Below are 24,036 nucleotides of genomic sequence, written 5' to 3'. Positions count from 1 at the left end.
CATCCCTCGCTCACGGTCAAAGCTGCTGATCTGACCTGAGCTGCACTTTATGATTCTGGGTACTCAGAGTGGCTGGAGCATCAGTTCCAAGGCTGAGAACGACAACTGTCCTTCAGCCTCGTTGCTTTGTTATTTGGTTGCACAGGGCTACAGGATAATAGGATTTTTCCAGCCCTTGTAAAGAAACTCCCCCAAAGCGCCATCCAGAGACAGAAGCTGAAACAGGCTCAGTTCCAGACCAAGCAGCTGGAGAGAGACCAAAGGGCAGATGATGAGGACAAGCACCTGCAGCTCACTCTGAAGTCAGTGACAGCTGTAAGCATTCAGTGCCTCTCAGTATTTGGTCCAGTTGTTGCAGAGCCCGTGGGGCAGCCGTTCCCAGCACGAGCGACAGGCTGAAGCAATCGCAAGCGCTTTGCCTCTGGGCTCAGGGAAAGGAGGAACTCCATTCCCATCCACAACCAGGCACAAGGCACTGTCTTGGTGCCAAAGTTTGAAGGTCACGAATCAGGTCCCTAAGGATGGGGCTTTAGTCCTCTCCAAAGGGCAGCAGGGCAGAGGGGTGGGTTGGGGGGGCGGGGGGCGTCTCCTACCTGCACGTTCCCTTCACCCACCACGATCTCTGCAGTGTAGGCATATTGCACCAGCTGATCCAGAGCCTGCGGGTCTATGTCGTGCAGTGTCACATGGGTTTGGCGGCTTTCGCTCATCTCATCTGTGGGGACACACGTAAAACTCCCGTGAGGCCCAGCCAGACAGGCACGCGGCCTAAGGACTATCTCAGCCATGTGTGAAACAAGCCAATGATTCTGAACAGAGCAACAGTTTCCCCAGGTATATTACTGGGACCCCCAGACATCGATTCTTGGGGCTTTCCCCCACCACCTTTAACTGGGGATCTCTCACTGATTACTTAGGGCTTCTCTGTGTCAGCTTTAACTGATGACCCCTGCTCACCGATTCCTTGGGGCCTCTCCCTTGCCTTTAAATCAGAGGTTCCTCCACCCCTCTCTCAGAATTTCCTCCTGGCATCTCTTGCTTGCCATTAAGTGGAGTCCTCTCTCCACCTTGTCTTAAAACTAGACATTGAGCTGCAGACAGGCTATCGTCAGCTCTGACATTCCCCACCACCTATGCTCCTAGGTCATCAAAAACTAAAAAGCCTGGAGCTTAGTTAAAACCACGTGAGGTCTAGATTAGACCCCAAGCCCTGTTCCCCTCTCCTCTCTGTTCACATCACTGGACTGACCACCATTTCCCTTTGGTGTCAGCAAGAGGGGCCCAGGGCCCACAGCCTTCAGGAGATGTCTTTGGAATCCCAAACTTCCAGCCTTTTTATCTGTGGCAGGTTGGGGGCAGAAGGCCTGGTGAGGGAAGTGGGTTTGAATGGGGGAAGAGTTTGCTGCTGCTGCAGGAGGAGGAGGCGGTTGAGAGGTGTGGAGCAAGGCAGGTCTAAGAGCGCGGGAGAAGGAGGGGGTTTGTTGTCTGGAGCTCTGCAGGTCCAAAGGGAAGGACAAGAGGGAATGGGGAGAAGGTGGCCTCCTGGGAAGAGTCGGATACTTGCTTGTGAACATGGCGTGGAAGTAGGGGCTGCAGGAGGCCAGCACCACCTTGTGGGCCTTGATCTCCTTGGTGCCCACATGCAGCACGATGTCACACAGCAGGCCCCGCTGCCGCATGCGATTCATGCACACAAAGGCGTCGTGGTAGTGCCGCTTGGAATTGTGGGAGATGCTGTGGCCGTCCCGGTTGAGGAGCTGCATGCCGCCCTCCATGGCTGCAGGGCAACGGCGGGCACTCGGTTCTCAGCTGGGCCCCTTCTGGGTCCCTGCAGGGGAAAGCCAGGGAGGTCAGTGAAGGAGGAACGACTGAGGGTCAGCCACTTCCTCCAGGCCCTCACCAAGCCATACACTCCCCGGCTCCCTCGCAGAACAAGCCTGCTCCAAACCACCCTGGGAAAAGAGCTTCCCTCGTACTAGGTCCCCTGCAATGGGCCCCACAGGGAGGAAAACACCTTCCTGCCCCCAAACTTTGCAGTGAATTCTCATGAGCAAAAATCACCCTAGAGAAGCATCCAATGCCACGGAGGAACTGAGATGCCACGGGAGTGCCAAAAAGCTGTGGAAACCAGGGCAAAGACCCCATCACCTGCAATGGTCCAACTGAGGGCAGGACTTAGCTGTCTGGGTGTAATTAAAATCAGGGCAATATTCTGTTGGAGACCTGGCTAGAAACATACACAGGAGCTTTTCCTTGAAGTTATAGCCAGATATCTTATCCAGGTCAGTTTAACAATGCACATTTCCAAGCTACACCAGCATAGGCTTTAATCGTAGATTGCTATCTTTTCCCTTTACCATAGCACGCCAGCTCTGCATTGGTCAAACAGAGCTTAATTAAAGACCCAGGATATTAAAACAAACACGACGAAAAAACTGAATGATAAAAATATATATATATATATATATATACCCCATGTTCCCTGTATCATACTCAGTGTCCGTGTTGTAGATTATGAAACAGTCCATGGGACTCATTCCTGGCTCTGGGTGGCCTTCAACAAATCACTGCCTCTTCTGTGCCTCAGTTGCCTCTTCAGAGTGTAAACTCTTTGGGGCAGGAGTTGTGTCTTACTACGTTTTTCTACAGCACCTTGCACAATGGGGACCCTGATCTATGGCAACAGAAATAATTCATCACCATGCAACTGGAGAAGAAGCTGCCACTCCATTCCACTGATACAAGCTCTTTGCTCTTTTCAACCTATAGCACTAATACTAGTCAGTTGCAGTTTAAATAGTCAGTCTGCCCTTTTAGATCTCTGGTCACTTCTCACACAGAACTTGGGGCCATCCTGCAACCCCGTTTGGGAAAGGAGCCCTCTCTCCTTTGAAGTCCTTCAGATTTCTTTGAAAAGAATAAAGACCAATGCTCTGTTTCCTTCCACACGTCGTATGCTGTCTGTCCAATCAGTATAGTGCATGTCCAACCCCCACCCCAGAGCCCCCCAGCCTTTTCATATCCTGACATAGCTCTGCTGGGGATCAAACTGGGGTGCCCACACACTCAGATGTAGGTTAGACCTATTGTTCCCACATGCGGCTGAAGAGGGGCTCTTTTGTACTCTGGCTAACATCCTCGGGTTACCTCTCTTTATATAGAGGATCCCATTTGGGATAACAATACAGCACATCAGTTAATCATATAGCCCATATAGATGTGGGAGAAGAATTTTCCCCTATGGTGGGTAATGCTTCCTGCATCGGCTTGATCCCGCTGGAGTGCCTGGGTCTTCACCTTGGAAATTCTCTTTGGCAAATAACTTTGGATTTTTTGCAGGCAGGGCGTGGGGATGGGGTGTAATGCCAAGCCTGCTTTACCCACACTCAGTGGTGTCTTTGACCAACATTGGTGTAGTTGTTTCACCAAGAAAAATCCCCCCTGGATGGGGTCACAAGAGCACGGCACAGACATACCCTTTGAATTTCAAGAGTGAGTACTACCGTCTACATGTTGCACCACCCCTAATCCCCATCATCTCTAGTGAATCTCGAGGGGGAGGGGTTCCCTATTTGAGGGATGTGGGAAAGAAAGGTATTTGTTTCGGCTAAGACATTTCCTTCTTCAATTGCCATACTGATCAGGCCACATGTGTTTAAGCTGCCTGCCATGTTTTGAAAGGCATTTGACAGGCTTTTAGATTCTCACTGCAAGCAGCAGAAAAGAAAAAGAAAAAAACAACCCAAAACAGAGAAAGCGCGAGCCAAGAGGGGGAGGGAAAAAGGCAACTTTTAAAAATCATTAGCCACGTTCTGATCAATCTATCTGCCCCCGCATTCCTGTAGCAAGAGAGTCTCCCCAGCCTCTGTTTCCTGCACCACACCTACACGCCACCGACCGTAAGGAGTTTAAAAATAGAACTCCCCCATGCAGCAGTTGCTCAGCCTTGAAGACATCAATTTATTTATTTTTAGCAGCAAATAACGTACCAGGATTGGGGAGAGGGGTACAATAACATGCAGGGGAGAAACCTGCAATGCCCTCTGGTACTTCGATTAATAGACACACATAGAGGAAGGAGAGAAATTTCAGACTCTCACCCCATCGTCTCTGGTGAAGGCTCACAGATATAGGACAAAAGCAAAGAAACAAAATCCAACCCCCTCCCGATGTTTCCAGTGATGGGTGCGTGTGGCAGGAGTACAGGACACCATCATGCTCTTGAAAGGGGGAAATGCATCAGATGATCAAATAGACCTTCTCCATCGGTAGCTCCCGGGAGCCCAAACGCTGATCATGAGAGTCCTTAGTGAAGCTGCAATATGCATCATACGCGCCAGGCATGTTAATTAACGTGGGTAAAGCGCTGGGCTGAAAGGCGATGTGCTGAACATGAGGTATAATTACTACCCCCTCAGGCTGGGATCAAGGGCTGTTTTATTGTATTGGACGGGCTTTGCAATAATTGCTTTATTCCCCTCCCCAGGTGCAATCTCCTGAAAACTAACCCCCAGGCTCCCTGGAGAGATCCCTGCGCCTCCGGAAGCTAGTTTACCTTCTTAATCTGCCACCAGACGCGCTTTTGCCCATTACGATTTTAGGCATGCTCCAGTTCTAATTGGAGTCGCTCGCCTGCTCCTCCCCCTCATCTCGCCAGCAGATGTGGTGGAGGAGGGGGTTACATGAAAAGAGAGAGACGTAGCAAGTAAGTGGACACAGATCTCTCCTTGCGCTCTCCTGAGCTTGCAGCAAGAGCCCCGTAGTGCCAGGCATGCTTTGGCTGAAATTGGAGGCGGGCGGGGGGGGGGAAGCTTTAGAATTTAGAAAACAGGTCTGGAAGTCCGGACTCCTGGGTTCCATTGCCAGCTCTGCCCCTGAGTCGCTGCACAGCCTTGGGGAAGTGACTTACCTGTCTGTAAAATGGGGAGAACGATACCCTCTTTGCAAAGAGCTTGGAGGTCAGGGGACTGGAGGCGCTAGGCAAGTGCTAGGCGTTACCCTGCACAGCTTTCCCTGGCTAGCACTTGTGGAGCAACCGTATCCAAACACTCTCTAGGCACCTTCTGGGGGGGTGCACCCCACACACTGCATCCAGCACACACAGCAAGGCACAAGCACACTAGATCCCTGGGGGATACCCCTCCCAGCTAGGATCCCAGCCTGGTGACAGAGGGCCAGTTCTCAGAATATCATGTGTAGGGGCTAGTCCCTTCCCTGAGCTTCTCCCCCTTACAATTTACATGGGGGGTTCTGACTGGTGACTGAATTGCCAGCCTGCCTAAGAGCACAGAGCCCTCTTTCCTTCCCAGAGGCAACATTAGCCATCAGTGATTGACAGGAACAGGGGGGCTGCCAGCTGACTGGGGAGGAGTCCCAGAGAAGCAGACCCAACAGTAGTCTTGTAATGCCATAAGGGGACATAGGTCATGGACAGGGCAGTGGAACATGCAGAGAGACCATAGCAGCAGCCAAAGGTGTCAACTCACCCCTCTCCCCGCACCCCATTCCTGCCGAGGAGGTGAAGCATTGGCAGCTAATGGACAATCAGACAAAAGGAAACCAGGTACTTTTTAAACTGCATTATTGAGATGCCCTGGAACCACAGGTTCAAACCTCCTCATGGCCAGTGGGAACTCCCAGCCCTCCCTCGGCAGAAAAACAGAGTTCAGTGCAGTTTACTAAGTGAGGTGTTTGGGGATGGGTCCTGAAAAACATCCTGTGGTCTTATCATGCCCTGGGGACCTTGCACAAAACATCACTGTTGCCCTGTGTACTGTATATTGATTGCCACTCTCAGTATCACCAACTCCAGCTGCTTGAAAATGACTCAGCCCCTCCAGTAAGGAATTATTTTGGGTAAGTTCTCTGGCCTGTTCTATGCGGGAAATCTCAGGGATTGGCACCGGTTCATGGACTGCTCATTGAGAAACACTGGACTCTTCTGGGCTTGGAATCTATGTATCGAAAATCATGGTTTTTAAGCCAATCTCACAAGAGCGTTTTAGTTCCGTTTCTTTGCCTTCCAGAGGCTGAGCCTGCAGGGGCACTCGACTCACAAGCTTCTCTGCAACCCTAAAAGCTCAAAACTTATATACATAAAAAAAAGCAAGCTGAGATTCTCAGGATATAGCATAACTTCAGGAGCCGGGGCTTTAAGACAAAACACCAACCATCACAAGAGTAGGGATAAAATCAGGAGGGCTGGCAAACACTGCACTCTCCCCTCCATAGGCTGCTGCATTTCACTGGCCTTGTACGTATATCATTGGTAGACGGGCTGGGGATCGTTCCTATATGCATGCAGAGTCACCCGGTCAGATTGCTATGGGGCTGTACGTTAGGCCAGGTTGCTTGCAACACGAGACAACGCACAGCATTCCCCACCAGCAGAGGTCAGGCTCTGAAGAAAGGAAACATGAAACACGGCATCACCTGGGGCAGGGCTGCTCAGGTGACCCAAATGGTTCCTGCAAAAGTTAGGCGTTTAGTACAAGGGCTTGTCTGCATGGGGACACTCAGGGAAGTGACTTAGGGCAAATCCGCTGAAGGGGTGAAGTCAATGCCCATAAGTTAAAGCACATTATTCCCCCCTGCATGGATGCTCTGACCTCAGTTCATTGTAACTCAGTCCTCCAAGACAACCCTGGGAAAGCGGATAGGTACAGTGCTGTCTGTCCCGTCTCACCCAGCTGCTGGGCTAAGCAACCACTCCAGGGTGGGAGCCAACACTTCCCTCTCAAGGGGGAATTGTCACTGGTCAACATTAAAATGTTAAGGCTGCTAAGTATCCCACAGCCGGTTGTTTGAGCACAGCCATCGGTATGGCAGGTGGAGCACCACCCCTGGCTGTAACTAACAATTGGAAATCTAGTTTTATCTGTTCTTTCTCAATCAGTCTCCAAGAAACCCACTGGGGGCTCACACATGGCTTAGTTTGTGTCGGCTGAGTGCATTAGAAACCCCGTCCCCAGGAGCTCCTTGCAGCCCTCCATACACTGGATGCCACCTCCCATCCCCATCTATTTCAGGGACTCCCCACAACTACCCCCTGCCAGTGGCTCTGTTCCTCCCATTCCTTGCGTATGAGGGTCCGGCTTTGTCCCTGCCATGCCAGCGGTTCTGTGTTCAAGGGCTTGTCTACATGGGGAAGGTGCAAAGCAACTGATCATCTCCCAGTATGATGCCATCCCACACCGTCTGATGGTTAACACAGAAGGGGCCGTTAGAGATAGAGAGGGGATATCTAGACAGGTGTTCATACAAGGTCTGATGGAGAACAAAAACAAACCCTTGCTGGTCACCATGACGACAAACTGAAGATGAGCAGCTGAAGATCAGAGGCCACTCTAATGGGCACTAACTGGGCCCCCTGGTTAGCAGTCTCAGTGGAGAGGCTAAAGAACAAAGGCCATAGAGATCGGGCTCCCCTATTCCTAGAGGTGGTAGCACCAAGTCAGAATTCATGCACACTGCACTGTCACGCCTTGTGCTGCAGATACAGGGCCCGATCCTGTTCGCACTGCTGCCCCTTTGCCTTCAATGGGTGTGGGTTCCCGTCCGTAGAGAGAGGCAGAGAAACAAGGGAATCTTCACTCTGCCCCTGCTTGTGCTGCGGGCACAGAGGGGGATCAGGCTCCTGGCAGCACTCTTCGCCGAGGTGCCAGCACTAAAACCGTACAAGGGAAAACCTCACGCTCAGGAAGTGAAGGTCTGTCAGCCCCACTGAGAGGGAATGAACAGGGAACAGTGCCTGGACCAGGAGAGACAGCGAGCCAGTCTCCTGAAAAAACGGGGAGAAACAAGCCTGCTCTTGTTGATTGTGCAGATGTCAGCTCGCACGCATTCAGCGGCCAATGAATATTAATTTCTTAGGTTACGACCGGAAAAAAAAACAACAACAACAAAAAAACAGAGGGCGGCCGTGCACAATGGCTCGGTTAATGAATGCAAATAATCCTGACCCAAAGGGAGGGCTCTTCTCTTGAACAAAAAGCATATTTTGGAGGGAGTGAATGGAAACACCCTGAGCTGTGAACAGGGCCCAGAGGGTAAGTCCCCCAGAAAAAGGCTCTGGGGTTGCCAGGGAGAACTGGCTTCTGTTGGCTCTGCAATCCTGGCTACCTTGCCAGCTGGGGGCTCTGAAACACTCTGCACAAGATGCCTCTTTGCAAGAACCAGGGTGTCGGGGGACTCCCGGGTGGCTGCTGGGTAGGTCACATTCCCTCCAGCTGATGTACCCGGCATTCAATTTTTGTGCTTCCTCAAGTAACCTGTCGTATGGAGCGACGCTACGGCTGGGCCATACAGAGATTTGAGTCTGCTACTGTTTTTGAGCGAATGGACTGAGATCTTTAGCTCATGGAGTAAAGGCTGGTGATCTCAGAGCCAGAGTTCCAGCCTCCCGCAGCATCTCTCCACTCGTATGTTGCCTTTGAATCAGTAGCATTTCACAGCACTGCTGGAAAAGACCATTGCTGGGTCTCACTTCCAGTGGGAAGCAGAAGGGTTAACAAAGGAGCTGCCAGGATGCACAATATACTAAAGTGGTGTCTTCTCACGGGCAGTACAGCTCCCTGTCCATCTCGACTTCCTGGCTCCAACTCACCAGTGAGAGTCTTACACTAGCCCTAAAAACCATGCATCAGATTTGTGGCTGACAAGAGGCCAAAACCCAAGGCCTCTTCTGCACCAGTGAAAGCACTGAAATTTCAGTATCCAATCAGCTGCAATGAGTGGGAAGAGCAGGTAAAAACCAGGCTGGGAGATCTGTGCATCCCGTAACACAGCTCACTGGCAGATGTGGGACATGCCGAAGAGTCAGGAGTGCACGTCCTCTATTCGACCCCAAAGCCAGCAAGTGCCTGGGACGCTTCTAGGTGGGCGTGTGTATATACACACACAGACAGGCGTAAGAATTTCCTTTTCAGGTCTCTGCATTGCACCTAGTTACCCCCTCTTGCACTGCTCCGGTAATTCATCCCCATCCTTAGCTGCTGGCCTCATAGTGCCCTTAAAAATCTTTTCAGGACAGGTCTTGCTCCTACAGGGCCACCAAAGCACCCTGGACACAGCATGCTAGGGTGATCAGCAGCACCGGATCCCCACACAGGGCACCCAACAGAACAGCCATCAGAAGGGGAAGCTGGACTGGCTGCAACAGCCATGAAGACCAGAGGAGGCCTTGGGGAACGGGGCATGGAGGGAGCAGTGGATTTGGTTCAGCCTGGGGAGCACCCCTTTCTTCGTAATGCACTGCACCCCTGTAAGCCAGGCGTACTTAGCGCCAACACTCCTGTGCAAAGGGGAGCCTGATCTGCTTGGCAGGGTCTCTTTAACAGAACCCACTGGCCCAGTATCATCCTTGAGCCCTTCCCAGCATTTCCAGCACAGAGAAGGGGCAAACTGAATCCTCATCAGCCTGACTTGGTCGGGTTCCCCCCTCCACTCACCGTGCATTGGCGTGAACAACTTCACAAGGGGCAGGGTAAATCTGGCCCTGACCCGGTGTCTATATCTGTACCGTTGCTATTAGCTAGTAGTGTTTTAAGGACACAAATGAACTCCCCTCACGGCCCTCACACACACCCCGTGCAGGGATTTTACCCCCTCAGGAATTGCTCACTGCCACCCGTGCTTATGAACTGTTCAGAAAGAAGCCAGGCGAATATCACCAGGGCAAAGCAGGCATGGAGACTGCCCTCAGCATGGCGCTCCCCCGCTGGGGCAGCTGCCAGCGTCTCATGCCACTCGAGAATTGGGATGACATGCAGGGCTGGTCCCCTGGGGGCAGCCAGCTCCTCAGTGAAGCCCCAGCTCCTAAGGCTCGGAGGCGATCCAGATGCATTTACAGAGAGGAGACCGGAAATGTGGCTGGCAGGCTGAGCTTCAAGGTGCAGCGGGGGCCAGACAGCCAGTCGTTCCTGTCCCCTCCCCAGCAGCTCCCCAAACACAGGCTGAGGAGAGGGAACAAGAGGAAGAGAAGAGAGCACGCGGGCACTGGAGGAAAGGGGCTCTCTCAGTGCTGCGTTCGGGAAGGTGATGGGTCTGTATTTTGTAGCAGTTTGCAGGCTATTACCTAGCAGTGATGGCCAAATCTAGCTAAAGGTACTTATATGCCCCTCCCCCTCCCATCACGGTCGTATTAAAGCACCTCAATCTTTATTGTATTCATCCACACACCACCCCTGGGAGGTAGGAGGGTGCTATTACCCTCATTGTACAGATGGGAAACTGAGGCACGGAGCAGCTAAATGGCTTGCCCAAGGTCACCCAGGAAGCCTGTGCCAGAGCAGGGACTTGAATTTGGGTCTCCAAAGTGCTAGGTTACGGGCCTGACCACTGGGCAGAGATACACACTACATATCAGGCACCATCTCCCACCTGTCTGCAGCAGGGTCCTACGGTGAGGCCGACTTTTGTTTCCCTTTCCCACCTACCTCACAAGGCTGTGCAACAGTTCCTGAAGGGGACTGTGGTCAGCCTGATTCCCCCTGCAGCATTAGGGATCTAGGGAGGTACGGAGGGGGCCTGTAGATCCTTCCCATTCCCGAGTCACGGGGTGGAGGATGGGGGTGGGAGGGACGAAGAAGTGGCAAGAGATCACGTGGCCTGTTCCCACCCCCACCTCCCACAGCAATGAGGAACCTTTTCTGCTCACACACTTAACGAGCTTGTCCTCCCCACATTTCACCACCTCGGTGTGACACTGCACCTGGTTTTCCAGCCAGTAGACGATAGGTTGCTCTGTTCTGCGCTGCTTGCACAGGACAGGTCTAATGAGTCTCCATAGAGTCTCGGATCTTGCCTTCTCGCCAGTGTCCTCGTGGTGCTCAGCACTGCAGAAGGGGAGCACACGCCCGTGCATAGCACATATGCAGGCAACACAACGCCATCGTGCTCTGGTGCACACGGAGGTTATGTGTGGGCACCAGCAAGGTCAAGCACTAGGTGCACCCTCCTCACCGAGATGCAGAGTCTCAAGCTTCTTCTACAGCTGCTTCCTTGCTTATAAGTGCATGGAGTAGCAAAAGGAGAGGACAGTTTGGGCAGAGAAGGAGGCATGGGCTCAGGCAAGCTCATTAGGTGCTTAGTTCTGGCCTCCCTCCTTTGGTCCCCTGTCTAGGAAACTTCCTTATGAGGGTGTGAGAGTGTGCCAGGCTCAGGTTCGGGCTCAGAGCTGTTCTGTGGACTCACCCTAGCAACCAGACCAAGTGGGTCTCATTAGCTCCAACTCAGGAGGATAAAAGGCGGACTCAAGAGGGAGGATTTCTCCCCAGAGGAATGCTGCTCCTTAAGGCATCCCAGGAGGAAGCATAAAGTTTATGGCCTCGATCCTGCAATTGGATGCATGTCAGCAGAGATGGACTTGGGTTCTGATTCTGCCATCAGGTAAGCACAGTCCTGCTTTAAAGGGTTAATTAAATTAAGAACAGGAAAGAGGCGTGTCTGGGCAAAAAAACCTATGTGTTTGCATGAGCTGCAGTAGGATCAGGGCAGGAAACTCACCCATGTCCACAGGGCTCCACAGGTTGAGATTAAACGTACATGTAAACAGAAAGCTATTTGGTGCAGGGACCATGTTCTTCTTGTATTTGTGCAGCCGCTGTTATTGACTGGGGCACTGCTAGAAAATAGTAATGAAGCCCTGTTTTTTTTCCCCTCTTTAAACATTTTTTTATATGTTGAATGCAGTTAAATGCTTTCCCCATTTCCTCTTTTAAAAAGCCGCTAATCATTAGTCCTGTCCCAAGGACTTTTGGGGCATTTGTACTGTTCTAGGGAAAACTCAGTTCAAAATCCTCAATTTTCTGCACGTGTGTGTGTGTGTGTGAATTGCACACAAATGCCTTTTTTTTTTTTCTTTTTCAGGACATGTATAGGGTTAGAAGTTGTCCTCTATGTCACACTGAGGCAGAACACAATAGAGGACATAGTCCCCAGGAACAATCATGAGGCGTAAATCGCCCTGCTGACAGCATAAAAATAGGCTCTGTTGTGCTATTGCACAGCATTGCCAGAAATATAGCATGTGCAAATACATCAATAAAACAAACCAGATACCTGGTGTGCCTGCAAATTTGCACCCCTCTTGCCTTCCGTTTGAAGAGCAGCACTGCCAAGAGGTTGCATCAAATTAACACAGGAGTCCAAGCTAGGGTGGTCACCTGTGCAGTATTTTAAGAGACGTCCCTCATTTTGTGCCCAATGTCCTAATGCATAGATCCAAGAAGGAGCTACTGAGGAATTTGAGATCAGATGAGATGTTTGCAAGCGATAATAAATTCTAAGGCCCCTCCTCTTGGTGTTCCTGGGCCCCAAAGGACCAGACTCTGATATAAAGGGCTGGTTTTGAACCTTCACCAAGACACGATGAGATTCTGCCCCTTAAAAATAAGCATGATCCCAAACTTGTCACAGACTTATCCTTCGTATCCCTGGAATGCTGGTAGGCACCCTGGTGTATACAGCAGCTCAAATTCTCGCAGCCTCGCTATACAGGCAAAATGCATGAATAGTGGCCACAAACGTCCATGTGCCAGTATTCTGGCAGAGATAGAGTGCAGGACAAGGGGCCTATGGGAAAAGGACATTTCCTGTGGAATTGCAACCCCCTATCCCCATTTCCTAGGGGCTTGTTGCACAGCTAACCTCCCAGCAAATCCGAGCTGTAACAGTCCATTGATTTCTTCAGATCAGCACAGCTAGAAGCCAGACGACTCAGCAGAGAGCGGCAGGAAAGAAGATCAAGGGTGCCTGGGAAGGTGGCACTTAAAAGGAAACCCCCGTTCTGCCCTGCAGATGCCATGGATTAGCACAGTTCCTTACTGACAGACGTAAATATGTCAGGACAAGAAGAGTCAATGTCGACTCCCGGAGGAAGGGGAGCTCAGCATCCCCATCTCCCGATTTTCCTCCTCGCCCACAGCGAGGTAGGGCAGAAGGAGAAAGCACACAGCCCCCTTCCCGAGCCAGCCAGCAACAGAAGCCAAAAGATTAGAGTACATGTTGCATCTGTCATGGCCTCCTGCTGCCGAACAGCAGATCCCAGCACATAGATGCGTCCTCTGCAGCAAGACCCAGCGAGCTACCACCACGTGCACAAGCCTCTACTACAACTTGGCCTAAAACATCATTGAAAAAGGCCTCTTCTCTTGTGTACCTTTCCCCAAAGAGCATCCTCCATCTGCAGGCCACCAGGACCCAATCCACAGAGTATCTATAATCCTCCCCAAGATCTCTCTCTCTCTCTCTCTCTCTCTCTCTCATACACACACCCACCCCTGCTGATCAGCAGCATTAATCAGCTCTTAGACTTGCCTAGTGTCAGTATGGGGTGCAACAGATAGAGATGACTCGCAGTAGCAAGATGCACTAGCTCCCAGCTCTCCCGTTTTTATGAATTAGACATAACGACGCGCATTGAATCCTCCTGTCTAGACATCGGCAAGGCAGTGACAGGCTGCCAGGGAGTATGTGTAGCTTTGGGGGTGGAAAGCACACAATCGCCAGGTCTGTAGCATGCAGAGATTGCAGTGGCTGCAGGCAAGGCATAGGGATTGGCACACTGGCTGTTTGCCCTGGGTCAGTATTATTGTTTTAACAACCTTCAGTGGGGCTTCGGGAGTCCGCTCTGGTGGGTGGGGAGGTTTGGTGCCTTTTTCTATTTAAAGTATTTCCTCTTGACATCCCTCCTCTGCACCTGCGTTTTTTAAAGAGGTGCTAATTTAGGGCAACCCCTTAAGGGGGGTGATGGGAGTGCCAGACAGAGCCTTAGCAGCATCTGCACCTCGGCTATGGAACTCTTGCTCCTGCGAGAGAGAAGGGGCTACAGGCCTCACCATGTTATGAGCTAAATGCAAAATCTGTGTCTTTGGCTTGATTTCCCCAGCCCTCCCCAGTATGTTCTTCACACAAACTACTCCAAATCCAGTTGTTTCACCTCCAGGCTAGGGAGAGGCTGTGTAAATACACTGGGGAGGCACTCAGCCCCTGTGGCAATGGGAGTCAGATGTACCCAACAGACGGGTGCCTCCATGCCTGGTTTTCCCACCCTGTGCAGAAGTGAGGGGGGAGGGGAAGATCCTTCCTCTGATCTAGCCCTAAGCAAGCTAAGGACTGAGATCCAGTAACCAATTACCATGGCCATTCTTATTGCAGCGGGGATGAAGCCCTCACAGTCCCATGTACCCATCTCAGGGAAGTATCAATTCCACGGAGGAAGACGTCACTCTCCTCCCCCAGGTGCAGTGCTGCCGGCTGTTCTGCTCCACGGCACTTAGTCTGCAGCAGTATTCCAATATCTCAAGGAGAGGATATGTCCATTGAGGATGGGTTGGAAAATCTTGTGTGTATGTTGTCACTACAAACGAAAGCCACAATGCTGTGGCCTCAAGCACTGGACTAGAACTCAGAAGACTTGGCTTTTATTCCTGTCTCGGCCACTGGCCTGCTGGGTGACCTCGGGCAAGTCACTGTACCCCTCTGTGCCTCAGTTACCCCTCTGTAAAATGGGGATAATGATACTGCTCTCTTTTGTGAAGTGCTGGGTACAACCATGTCCACATGGAGTCCTGAGGCTCATACAGACATCCACCTGCATGGATGCAGTTGCAAGCTTAGGGCTAATCCTGTAACAGTGGACTCTTGGGGCCAGATTTTCCAAAGGGCTCAGCCTACGGGGAGCACATTGGGTGCTGAGGTCTTTTGAAGATCTATCTCCTAATGTTCAACATCAAACCAACCCATTAAAGGCCCAGAAATTAAACTAAACCTTTTCTCTCTGCCTCTTTATGAAATGTCAATGTACCCAACACACAGGCTGTCAAATAACAGGACATGCTGATGAATGTACAAACCCAGAGGGTCAAGTTCTGCTTTCCCCTGCACTGGAAGGGATAGAGTGGGAGTATTTTTACCCAACTCTTGTGAACCTGCCTGGAGGCAGCAGGAGTCCATCAACTGGAAGGCAAAGGGGAGCATTAGGGTAGGCAGAGGGCCTGCTCGGCTGCTTTCAGTGGTCCTGTCTTTCCTTCACTTCTGTCCAAGCGATGCAGTGTGGTGTTGGCTCTAGGATTATGCTATCCTTGCATAATAAGATTGAGGACAGTAGCCTTGTGCACAGTCCTCACCTGCCTCTGCTGGGACTATCTTTCACATGAGCCAGAGGAAGCATTAGCTTTAGTTTAAAATATTTGGTTTTTGTATTACAGCCGCCCCAGATGCCCCATCGCCCTGGGTGCTGTACAAACACACGCAGTCCCAACCCCAAAGAGCTTTACAAACAAAACAGACACGACAAATGGGAGGAGAAAGAGAGGGCCAGGGAACCGAAGTGACTCACCCAAGGTCACACAGCAGCTCAGCAAGGAATAGAACTCAGATCTTCCGACTCCCAGCTTCACTCACAGCTCCCCAAGGTGGAGGACAAAATTAAGTGGGGAAAATGGACAGCCATGGGTTCCTTCTGAGCATCACAGTCTGGGGTACCAAGCTAGGCCTTTAAAAAGAGAGAGATGCTAAAATGGTCTTTTCCTGAACTGTTGTGATGACAAAAAGATATATTATTTACGCAGGAGGCTGTGTGACAGAGCTATCTATCCCAGAAATCTTTTGCAGGTCACGGATCACTCACCAGCCAGGATATAAGGAGTTTTTACACTTTCTTGGGCATAGTAAAAATGTTCATGAACCATTTTCAGCAACACAAAAAAATCCCCAAAGCTGCTCCACTAGTTCAGAAGCCTCAGCACCCTCCTCCACTGAATTACGCCCCCCTTTAAACGAATGTAGCAATGGGTGTTTGTAGTAAGGGCTGGTGCAGAGAGGAGACCTTGTGGCCCCCAGCAGCCAAAAGTGATGCAGAACACGATGGGCCATTAGTATTCCTGTGCTCTCAAAGCAATACCGGCTCCAGTAGGACCAATGGACTACAAACATAGATCCCCGAACAGAGGGTGCAGGCACCACTTCTGCCCGCTCCAAATGACTTTCCCTGCCAGTTCCTGACCAGGAGTAAGACATACCCACTTTGCTGTCACCTGGCTTCATAGTTTAGTCAGAAATCGGGACAGGAATAGTATCTTAGAATCTGCATTCAGTGACAGAGACAGAGCCTGGTGTCACCAATACGTGGACAAAGCAGCCCAAAAGTATTTCACAGCCTCTCCATGTTACTTCATATGCATGAAGGAGGGAAATTCATGAGAGCCTACATGCAAGAACCTTTAGAGAGGAGCAGCAGTTGTCCATCACTTCCTTCCAGTCATCACAAACCCATTGAAAGGTCATTCTGCTTACCCTCAATAGACTACACAGGCAAGTCAACACCTTGCAGACATCAAGGGTGGAAGTGGTGGATAGATCATATCAAATTAACGTGGACGTTGTAGCTGTGTCCATGACTAGAAGGGAATGTCACCCACCAATATCCATTGTCTCCATTCCATAGCCAGATGGGCGGAGATCACAGGCAACCCACGAAATCCAAGCAGAGCAATTCAGCCACAACCGTGTCTTTCCCTAGCAGCAATTGTTGATGCCCAGAGATGGTTTCTTGTGGAAGGATCTATCCACCACTCAAGAGCAGCTGGCAGATTATTTCTCATCGGAGAGGCATGAATGATCAATGTGGGCCCACAGTTTCTGCACTGGCCTTAACCTGCCAGAAAGGACACAGGTCTATTTTGCAAGTGGCTGACTGCCATACCTTCTGTCAACCCCACACCTTGGTGAGCAGGGCCATCCAGCAGCTACTGTGCATTTCTCCCCTCCAGCTCCCTCAGGAACAGCCTGGGTTCCGCCGACCTTATCTGAAAGCTGACAGCTCCTCGGAGAAGGGATCCTCTACTCGGTTAGCGAGCTGAGGCAGTCTGGATGAATCAGACCGCCCGCTACTTGGGACTGGATCTGCCAGTATAGATGTCACAGCTGCTACGGCAGTAGCGGGAGATTCTCTCCACCTCAAAGGCAGCCACAGCAGGGGAACAGGAAAATCCTCTTTGGTGCAACTGATCGGGCTTGGCGGGTCTCCCCACAGCAGTACTCCTACCTTTGCTGTTTCAACCGCTTGGCACAGTGGGGAATATCAAGACTAAGATGATGGCAGATTTCATCTCTCACATTGTAGAATTAACATGAATGGAACTGTAAGAACACCTAGAAAGTTGAAAACTTCCCCTCTGTGCCCCCAAATCTCATGAGGCTTCAGCTTAGGGTATTTTTTAAGGAGTTATATAAAAATGATGGAAAAATAAGTCCTATTTAGGACTGAGATGCTTAACTATAGCAGCACAGAGAAAGGCACTGCGATACTGATAGACAGCAATCAGAGACTGCTAAAGCAGATCAGCTAGTTAAAACCCAGGACTTTTTAAAATAACATGCCTGGATCAGCTATACACAGGGGAATAAAATGGATTTTAACCCCCAAAGCGTAAGTGTTAGGGTCCTGTTGGTAGTAAGTAAGAGACACAAAGGCAGGTTTAATCAGAACTTAATTTTCAATGTGTCCTTACAACATTTCACTGGAGGAAAGGCATCATGTTACCTTAGGGCACTCCATATGTAATCCCAACCCTCTATCAACTTGCAAACAAATTCACTAGCTTTCTGGTGTGGAAGTTACATATTTTTGCTATATCAGTCCCAGGGTGAAACACAATCCTTTGAGAGGGACATCACACACACTGCAAATTCACTAGAGACTCTTCTGCTAGCCAGGAGAAAGTGCCTGGTTCATCAGAAGCTATACATGGCCCTAATGTCGGCAGTGCTATGGGAAAGCGCGTTTCCCACTGATACAATTCAGAAACAAAAATCATCCCACTTGGCACACAGCTCAGTTTTGCAACCAGAATTGATGACAGTAGTAAGCCAGGGCACAACTTCTCAAGGAGAAATTGTGACACTATGCCCCCTTTAAAAAATATAATGCCATTGTTACTAACAGAATACGAGGGGCAGAAATGCATGGTAGGGTAAGAGAATGCTTTGGAATTATTTTTTTTTTTACATTTCTCTTTCCCACCTTCATAGACTCTCTTTGCTCGGTCATACTTACAGATATAGGTGCAGGGAGATGGCTCATAACTAATCTCTAGCGCCGGGGTCTCCTACGAGGATGCTGTGTGTGTCTGTGCTGTCCCCAGCTGCTAATTCTTCAGGACCACCCAGCAGCCCCTCTCTCGCTCCAAGCTGTGCAACGGGAGGCAGCAGGTTTAAGATGGTCCGGGGGCCTCCAGCTCCCGATTCCTTTGTCCTGAGCCCCCCAAATTCTACAGGGCTGAAACTGACGCAAATGTAAACCAACCAGGTGCAGGCAAGACTTTTAAGGCCGCTCCGCCTACTTCCCCAGCAGAGAGTTGGGCACGACACGTTTGCCCCCTCTTTTAAAAGCACAGTCACAGCAAGGGGCGTGATGCGCGCTGTGTGCTGCCGGGGGGAGCGGTGAGCCTGCCCGTACCCATCCCAGGTGTGCACGGGCAGCTTCACGGTGGGAAAGAGGCGGAATCTGCCCCTGCTCGTGGGAGTTCCTCCTTAAAAAGCCGGTCTCCTGGAGGGTGCAGTACTGCAGGCTTTTAGCCACTGGAGTCGGGGGGGGGGGGACGACAGGGGAATTTTAAACTGCCCCCCCAAGGCTTTTGCAAACATGCAATATATTCAATATGCACAGGGCTTAAAATCCGGCAAGTCCCGATTTGAACCAGGCCAGGTCTGAAAGCTGCAGCGCTCCACAAGGAAGTCACCTGAAATAACCCCGCCAAGCAGAGCCGCTCGTTCGATAACATGCAGCTCAGCAAGAAATCAGGGTCTGTGTCCGCCTCGCCAACCAGAGCTCAGCCTTGCAGGCTCCACACCAGCCCTTGCCTTGGTTGACGCTTATCCCACAACCGCAGCTGCTCCAGCATCAGAGAAACAACGGTCTGCAAAAGTGATTGATGGTCCGGCTAGGTTGCAAGGCAAGATAATGGGGGACTGGGAGAGAGGGGAATCATAGCAGACAGGGGGGTTGCATTGCACTATTCCGCATCACCCTGCAAAATGAGTTAATCGCAGGACACAGGCTGCATGCATGATGGAGACAAGATGTGTGGCTCTGCAGTGAGTCCACCTTAAATCTCCCTCCCCATTGCTCAGTCCCCAATGTCTCGCTCCCCTTCCGTGCAAAAAATAATAAAGAACCTTTCCCAGATCACACTCACCCAAGTGAAAGTTGTGGGGGACTAGGAGCTAGCAACGCTGGCTTGTTCAAACAGGACGGTATCCAGATGGCTTAGCTAAGCCATAGTTGCACTCACTTCATAGGTTCAAATCCCCTCTTCACCCTCCCCTTTGCCTATGTCACAAAGGGGCTTCCTTTTCTCCCTAATGCACCTTTCTAAGCTGTGTCTGGAGCAATAACAGCTCTTTCCGTGTAAAGTCGCCGCCTGCTCCTGAATTGCAACCCTATATAGCAGGGCTGTATGGTCTAGCTCCAAACCCTTCCTTTTCATGGCTGTGTTGGAGACGTCGGTCGGCGTTCTTAAAAATCCTAACAGAAAAGTGGCACGTTCTTTAAAGAAAAAAAATCCTCTAAAATAATTAATATCAGGGCAGGCAAACTGGGAACAGGTTAGATGAGGGTGATTCTTTTAACATAGAGGTGAGATTTGAAAGGGTCCCATTGCAACAGACACATCACAACCCCCTTCACAATGAGGGAAGTACTTAAAAACAAAACACCAAAAAGCAGCCTGTAATATGGATCCAACATCATTGGAACCTTCCTCCACAGGAATGCAATTTGTCTGTAAGGCCCCAAGAGGGATAGACTCCTGCAGAACCTCATTGAATCCAACACACTCACCTGAATTGCTGCCTAAAGGATTAATATGAGTAAGTTCTTGCAGTATTGCAATCTTTATATATGTGTCTGTAAATACAGAGGGAAATAGATGTTAGCATTATAAAATAGGTGTGAGAGAGAAATTTTAATAGTCAAGAACATACATTAAATATTAAACTATATGTGTTGTAGAAAGTGTGAGATAGATAGTAGTTTGGTATTAGATTATAAATATTCAGTCTTGAAACCTGTTTGCTCTGAGCACTTTTAAAAAACCCACCTTCCTACCAAAACAAAACACTCCATTGCCGCACTATTCTCTCCCTAGGTAGAGGGTAAGAGAGAGAAGGAACCACAAATAAGTGAAAGTTGCTCAGTGTGTAAGAACCTATGTAGAATAGACTAGATCTCTTTGTGCAGATATGGCGATTGATACCCAGAGATATCATAGAGAGAGTTCTATAAAGATCAAGTCAACATTTTCCAAAGTAATTTGTTACTTGGGTGCCCAATTTGAGGCACTTTAAAGAGGCCTGATTTTCAGAAAGTGCTGACCACCAGGCCCCTAGGAGGAGTTTCAGGCTGGGCACCTACACATCCTAAATCACTAGTCACTTATGCAAATCCAGCCTATCACCTGATATCTTTAAAAAGCAATGTGCTTCAGGGTTTGGTGTTTGCTGTTTAAGACTGAAATCTCAGTCTCTATATCAGTAGAAACAACAAGGAGTCCGGTGGCACCTTAAAGTCTAACAGATTTATTTGGGCATAATAAATCTGTTAGTCTTTAAAGTGCCACCGGACTCCTTGTTGTTTTTGTGGATACAGACTAACACGGCTACCCCCGATACTGGACACTATATCAGCAGAGAGACTCAGAGCTCAAAAAGCGAGCATATCTCCGGTTTCAATCAGTCCTTGTTCTGTGGCGGAGAGGTCCATCAGTGGCAATTAGCCAAGACGGTCAGGGAGGCAACCCCATGCTCTTGGTGTCCCTAAGTCTCTTAGCGCACATCTACACTAAAAACACTGCACCAGTGAAGATGCTGCCATCAGCATAGATACTCCATCACCATGAGAGACTTAATGGGAGAAGCCCTCCCATGGACATAGCGCTGTCTACACTAGGGCCAATTTACCTGCCTAGCACAGGGGTGTGGATTCTTCACATGCCTGAGGGACATAGTTCTACTGACTTAATTTCCTCGTATAGACCTGGCCTGGCTGGCTGCCAGAAGCTGGGAGTGGATGACAGAGGATGGATCACTGAAAAAATTCCCTGTTCTATTCATTCACTCTAAAGCATCTGGCCCTGACCGCTGTCGGAAGACAGGACACTGGGCTAGATGGTACATTGATCTGACCCAGGATGGTCCTTCTGTTGTTCCTCATGAGTTTAACAGAGACAGAGAGAGAGAAAGCGCTCCTCCCCCACCCCCGACTCCTAGATTACTCCTGCAACCGCAGCGGCTTTAATTCGCCCTACCGCGTGATTTATTCTGTACGCTCACCTTCGTAAACCAAGGAATCAATCCTCCCCCTTGGCCGCTGCATTGTGGGAGAGGCCGGGCCGCACGTTGCAGCGCCATGGCGGCTGGAGGCAGGAGGTGAGTGCGGCGCGGGCGGGCGCGCTCGGCTCCCAGCTGGAGGCGCGGGGCCCAGGGGTCGCAGGCACGTGCGCGGGGGGGCTGAGAGCCAGCGCTGGGCATGAGCCGAGGGGGTGTGTAGGGCCCCGAGCAGCTGGGGGGGAATTAATTATTAGTATGTGTTGGGGGGGCTTCCACAGTATTTCTGCTTAGGCCCCCCCCATGGGCTAGCACCCGCAGTGACTGGGGGGGGGGGCTTCCAAAATATTCCTGCTTAGGCCCCCCCATGGGCTAGCACCCGCAGTGACTGGGGGGGGCTTCCAAAATATTCCTGCTTAGGCCCCCCCCATGGGCTAGCACCCGCAGTGACTGGGGGGGGGCTTCCAAAATATTCCTGCTTAGGCCCCCCCCATGGGCTAGCACCCGCAGTGACTGGGGGGGGGGGGCATCCAAAATATTCCTGCTTAGGCCCCCCCATGGGCTAGCACCCGCAGTGACTGGGGGGGGCTTCCAAAATATTCCTGCTTAGGCCCCCCCATGGGCTAGCACCCGCAGTGACTGGGGGGGGCTTCCAAAATATTCCTGCTTAGGCCCCCCCCATGGGCTAGCACCCGCAGTGACGGGGGGGGGCTTCCAAAATGTTCCTGCTTAGGCCCCCCCCATGGGCTAGCACCTGCAGTGACTGGGGGGGGGGCTTCCAGAATGTTCCTGCTTAGGGCCCCCCCATGGGCTAGCACCCACACTGGCTGGGGGGGGTCTTCCAAAATATTCTTGCTTAGGTCCCCCCATGGGCTAGCACCCGCAGTGATAGGGGAGGGGGGGCTTCCAGAATGTTCCTGCTTAGGCCCCCCCCCATGGGCTAGCACCCGCACTGGCTAGGTGGGGGGGGGGGCACTTCTCTCTAGCTGCTCTGACCCGAAGGGAGTTTGCACAATGCACCAGCCAGGGACTCCCCTCTGGGGAGGGGATATTAGGGAGAGGAGTGCCCCATAAGGGAGAACCCCCCCTCCCGCTGCCCCCGTAGGCGGTGTAGGGTGCGTTCGGAGTGGGGGGAGGTGTATGGGAAAGGGCCTGTGTTGGGGGAGTGGAAGAGTGATGTTTGCATTTATAGTTCCTAGCCAGGCTTTGGGCCAAGGAAGGGGTGTCCAGACCTGGGAGGCCGGATGAAGCCCCCTAAGGGCCTAACTGCAAAACTTTGAGTTGGATGGGAACCATCCCTGCAGTTTGTGGGTGCTCAGCTTGGGATGCAGCGGAGATTTCTGTATCAGTTAGTGAGAGGTTTGGAGTGAAAGATGCAATGTGCATAGCAGGTTTATTTGCTTCTGGGCTGGGGTCACTGAGAGCCTGGAGCTGGGGGCACCGCTTGTAATTTATGCCAATATGCAATATTTATTAGCAATAATAATATCTATTGTGATAGGGCCCTGGGGCACCAGTCACAGATCAGGGCCAGCACCTGTACAAACACAGCGTGTGGAAGTTTAAATTTGTATTTGTATCCAGTCGCCTCTCTTCAAATCAGAATTTCTTAAGGTGATGTCCCCTGAAAAGTGAGCAGCGTTTAGAAAGATATTTATCCCTTCTCATCCTTAAGGAGTCACAGTATTTCTGGCACGTTTTGCAAAACAGCATGTGACATGGGCTGCGAAAGAGACTTGTGCAGTTAACTTTTTTTAAAGTGTGCTATTATAAACTAGTTATTAAGTCAACAGGCTGTTCATCTTATTATTCCTCGTCCTGGTTGAAGTAAAACATGGGAAGGCTTTAAATTAAATAGCTTTTGGCTAGCTGCAAAACAGAAAGCAGGTGGTCTTTGGTGTTGTAAGAGCTTCCTGCGCTCTCTAAATGATTTCTAGGGTGTAAAGCACTGTGTTTTGTGTGTAACTTTGTACCTACTGGATCAGGTAAAGTCAGACCTTATAACTGCACTGCAGTTTCAACAAAAGGTGATTGTTTGGGAATGTCTGCTCTGCTACTGTTCAGAAACACACATCTCCTAAACTAGAGAGACTGTATCTTTTCTTGGGTCAGATATTTTGCAACCTTTATGAATAGGCCAGGTGAAGCCTGTGAACCCACCACATGACTAAAATTTGGAATGCTGAGACCTTATATTAACTAACTATTGAGATGGCTGTTTTTCTCTGGTAAATACTTCGGATCATGCTGAGTACATATTCTTTTGTTGATTGCAGGGTGGGAATGGGCATATGATATGTTGTGTGGTATGAGTGCTGTGTGATATGAGCATCAAATCAATTTAATTTAAAACCCTGAATCCTCTTCCCTTCCTCCCTCTTCCCACCTTGCTTCTCTTCTCCCTCTGGAACTAGAAAACTGGCAGAGCTAAGTGTTGATGAATTTTTAACTTCTGGATTTGAGTCAGAAGATGATGGTGACTTAGACGAGGAGACGACAGAGCTTGTGGAAGAGCCTGCTAACGGGAAACAAAGCCAGAATGGGCAGGCAGGAGGAAAGAAGAAGAAACCGCTCAAAGTTAAAGCTGCAGAAAAGTAAGTGTGGCTCCTTGTTGATTGAGGAAATGTGAACAGTCATTTAAGGTGTATTAGGAAAAACTTTTTCACTAAGAGGGTGGTGAAGCACTGGAATGGGTTACCTAGGGAGGTG

At 50.5% G+C, this 24,036-nt stretch overlaps 2 protein-coding genes across 5 annotated transcripts in view; one reads left to right on the top strand and one right to left on the bottom strand.

The window, feature by feature from the left end:
* KLHL17 (kelch like family member 17) overlaps positions 1-19,306 on the bottom strand; it is a 35,343-nt gene extending 16,037 nt beyond the window's left edge. Inside the window, exons 1-5 of one of the 3 annotated variants that reach the window (XM_030537650.1) lie at positions 19,200-19,306; positions 18,059-18,192; positions 15,341-15,496; positions 1,565-1,828; positions 594-715 (exon numbers count right to left, since the gene is read on the bottom strand). In XM_030537650.1, the coding sequence (XP_030393510.1) occupies positions 594-715; positions 1,565-1,775 (333 nt within the window). In that variant the 5' untranslated portion in view covers positions 1,776-1,828; positions 15,341-15,496; positions 18,059-18,192; positions 19,200-19,306. The remainder of the gene's footprint in view (positions 1-593; positions 716-1,564; positions 1,829-15,340; positions 15,497-18,058; positions 18,193-19,199) is intronic. The other 2 variants (XM_030537651.1, XM_030537652.1) reach the window with 2 other exon arrangements.
* Positions 19,307-21,385: 2,079 nt separating this feature from the next.
* NOC2L (NOC2 like nucleolar associated transcriptional repressor) overlaps positions 21,386-24,036 on the top strand; it is an 81,210-nt gene continuing 78,559 nt past the window's right edge. For both annotated transcript variants that reach the window (XM_030537716.1, XM_030537715.1), the window contains exons 1-2: positions 21,386-21,429; positions 23,742-23,921. In XM_030537716.1, coding sequence (XP_030393576.1) covers positions 21,410-21,429; positions 23,742-23,921 — 200 coding nt within the window. In that variant the 5' untranslated portion in view covers positions 21,386-21,409. The remainder of the gene's footprint in view (positions 21,430-23,741; positions 23,922-24,036) is intronic.

The sequence above is a fragment of the Gopherus evgoodei genome, chromosome 18 (assembly GCF_007399415.2).
Source record: "Gopherus evgoodei ecotype Sinaloan lineage chromosome 18, rGopEvg1_v1.p, whole genome shotgun sequence".
Lineage (NCBI taxonomy): Eukaryota > Metazoa > Chordata > Testudines > Testudinidae > Gopherus > Gopherus evgoodei.
This window is presented reverse-complemented; position numbering and strand designations above follow the sequence as displayed.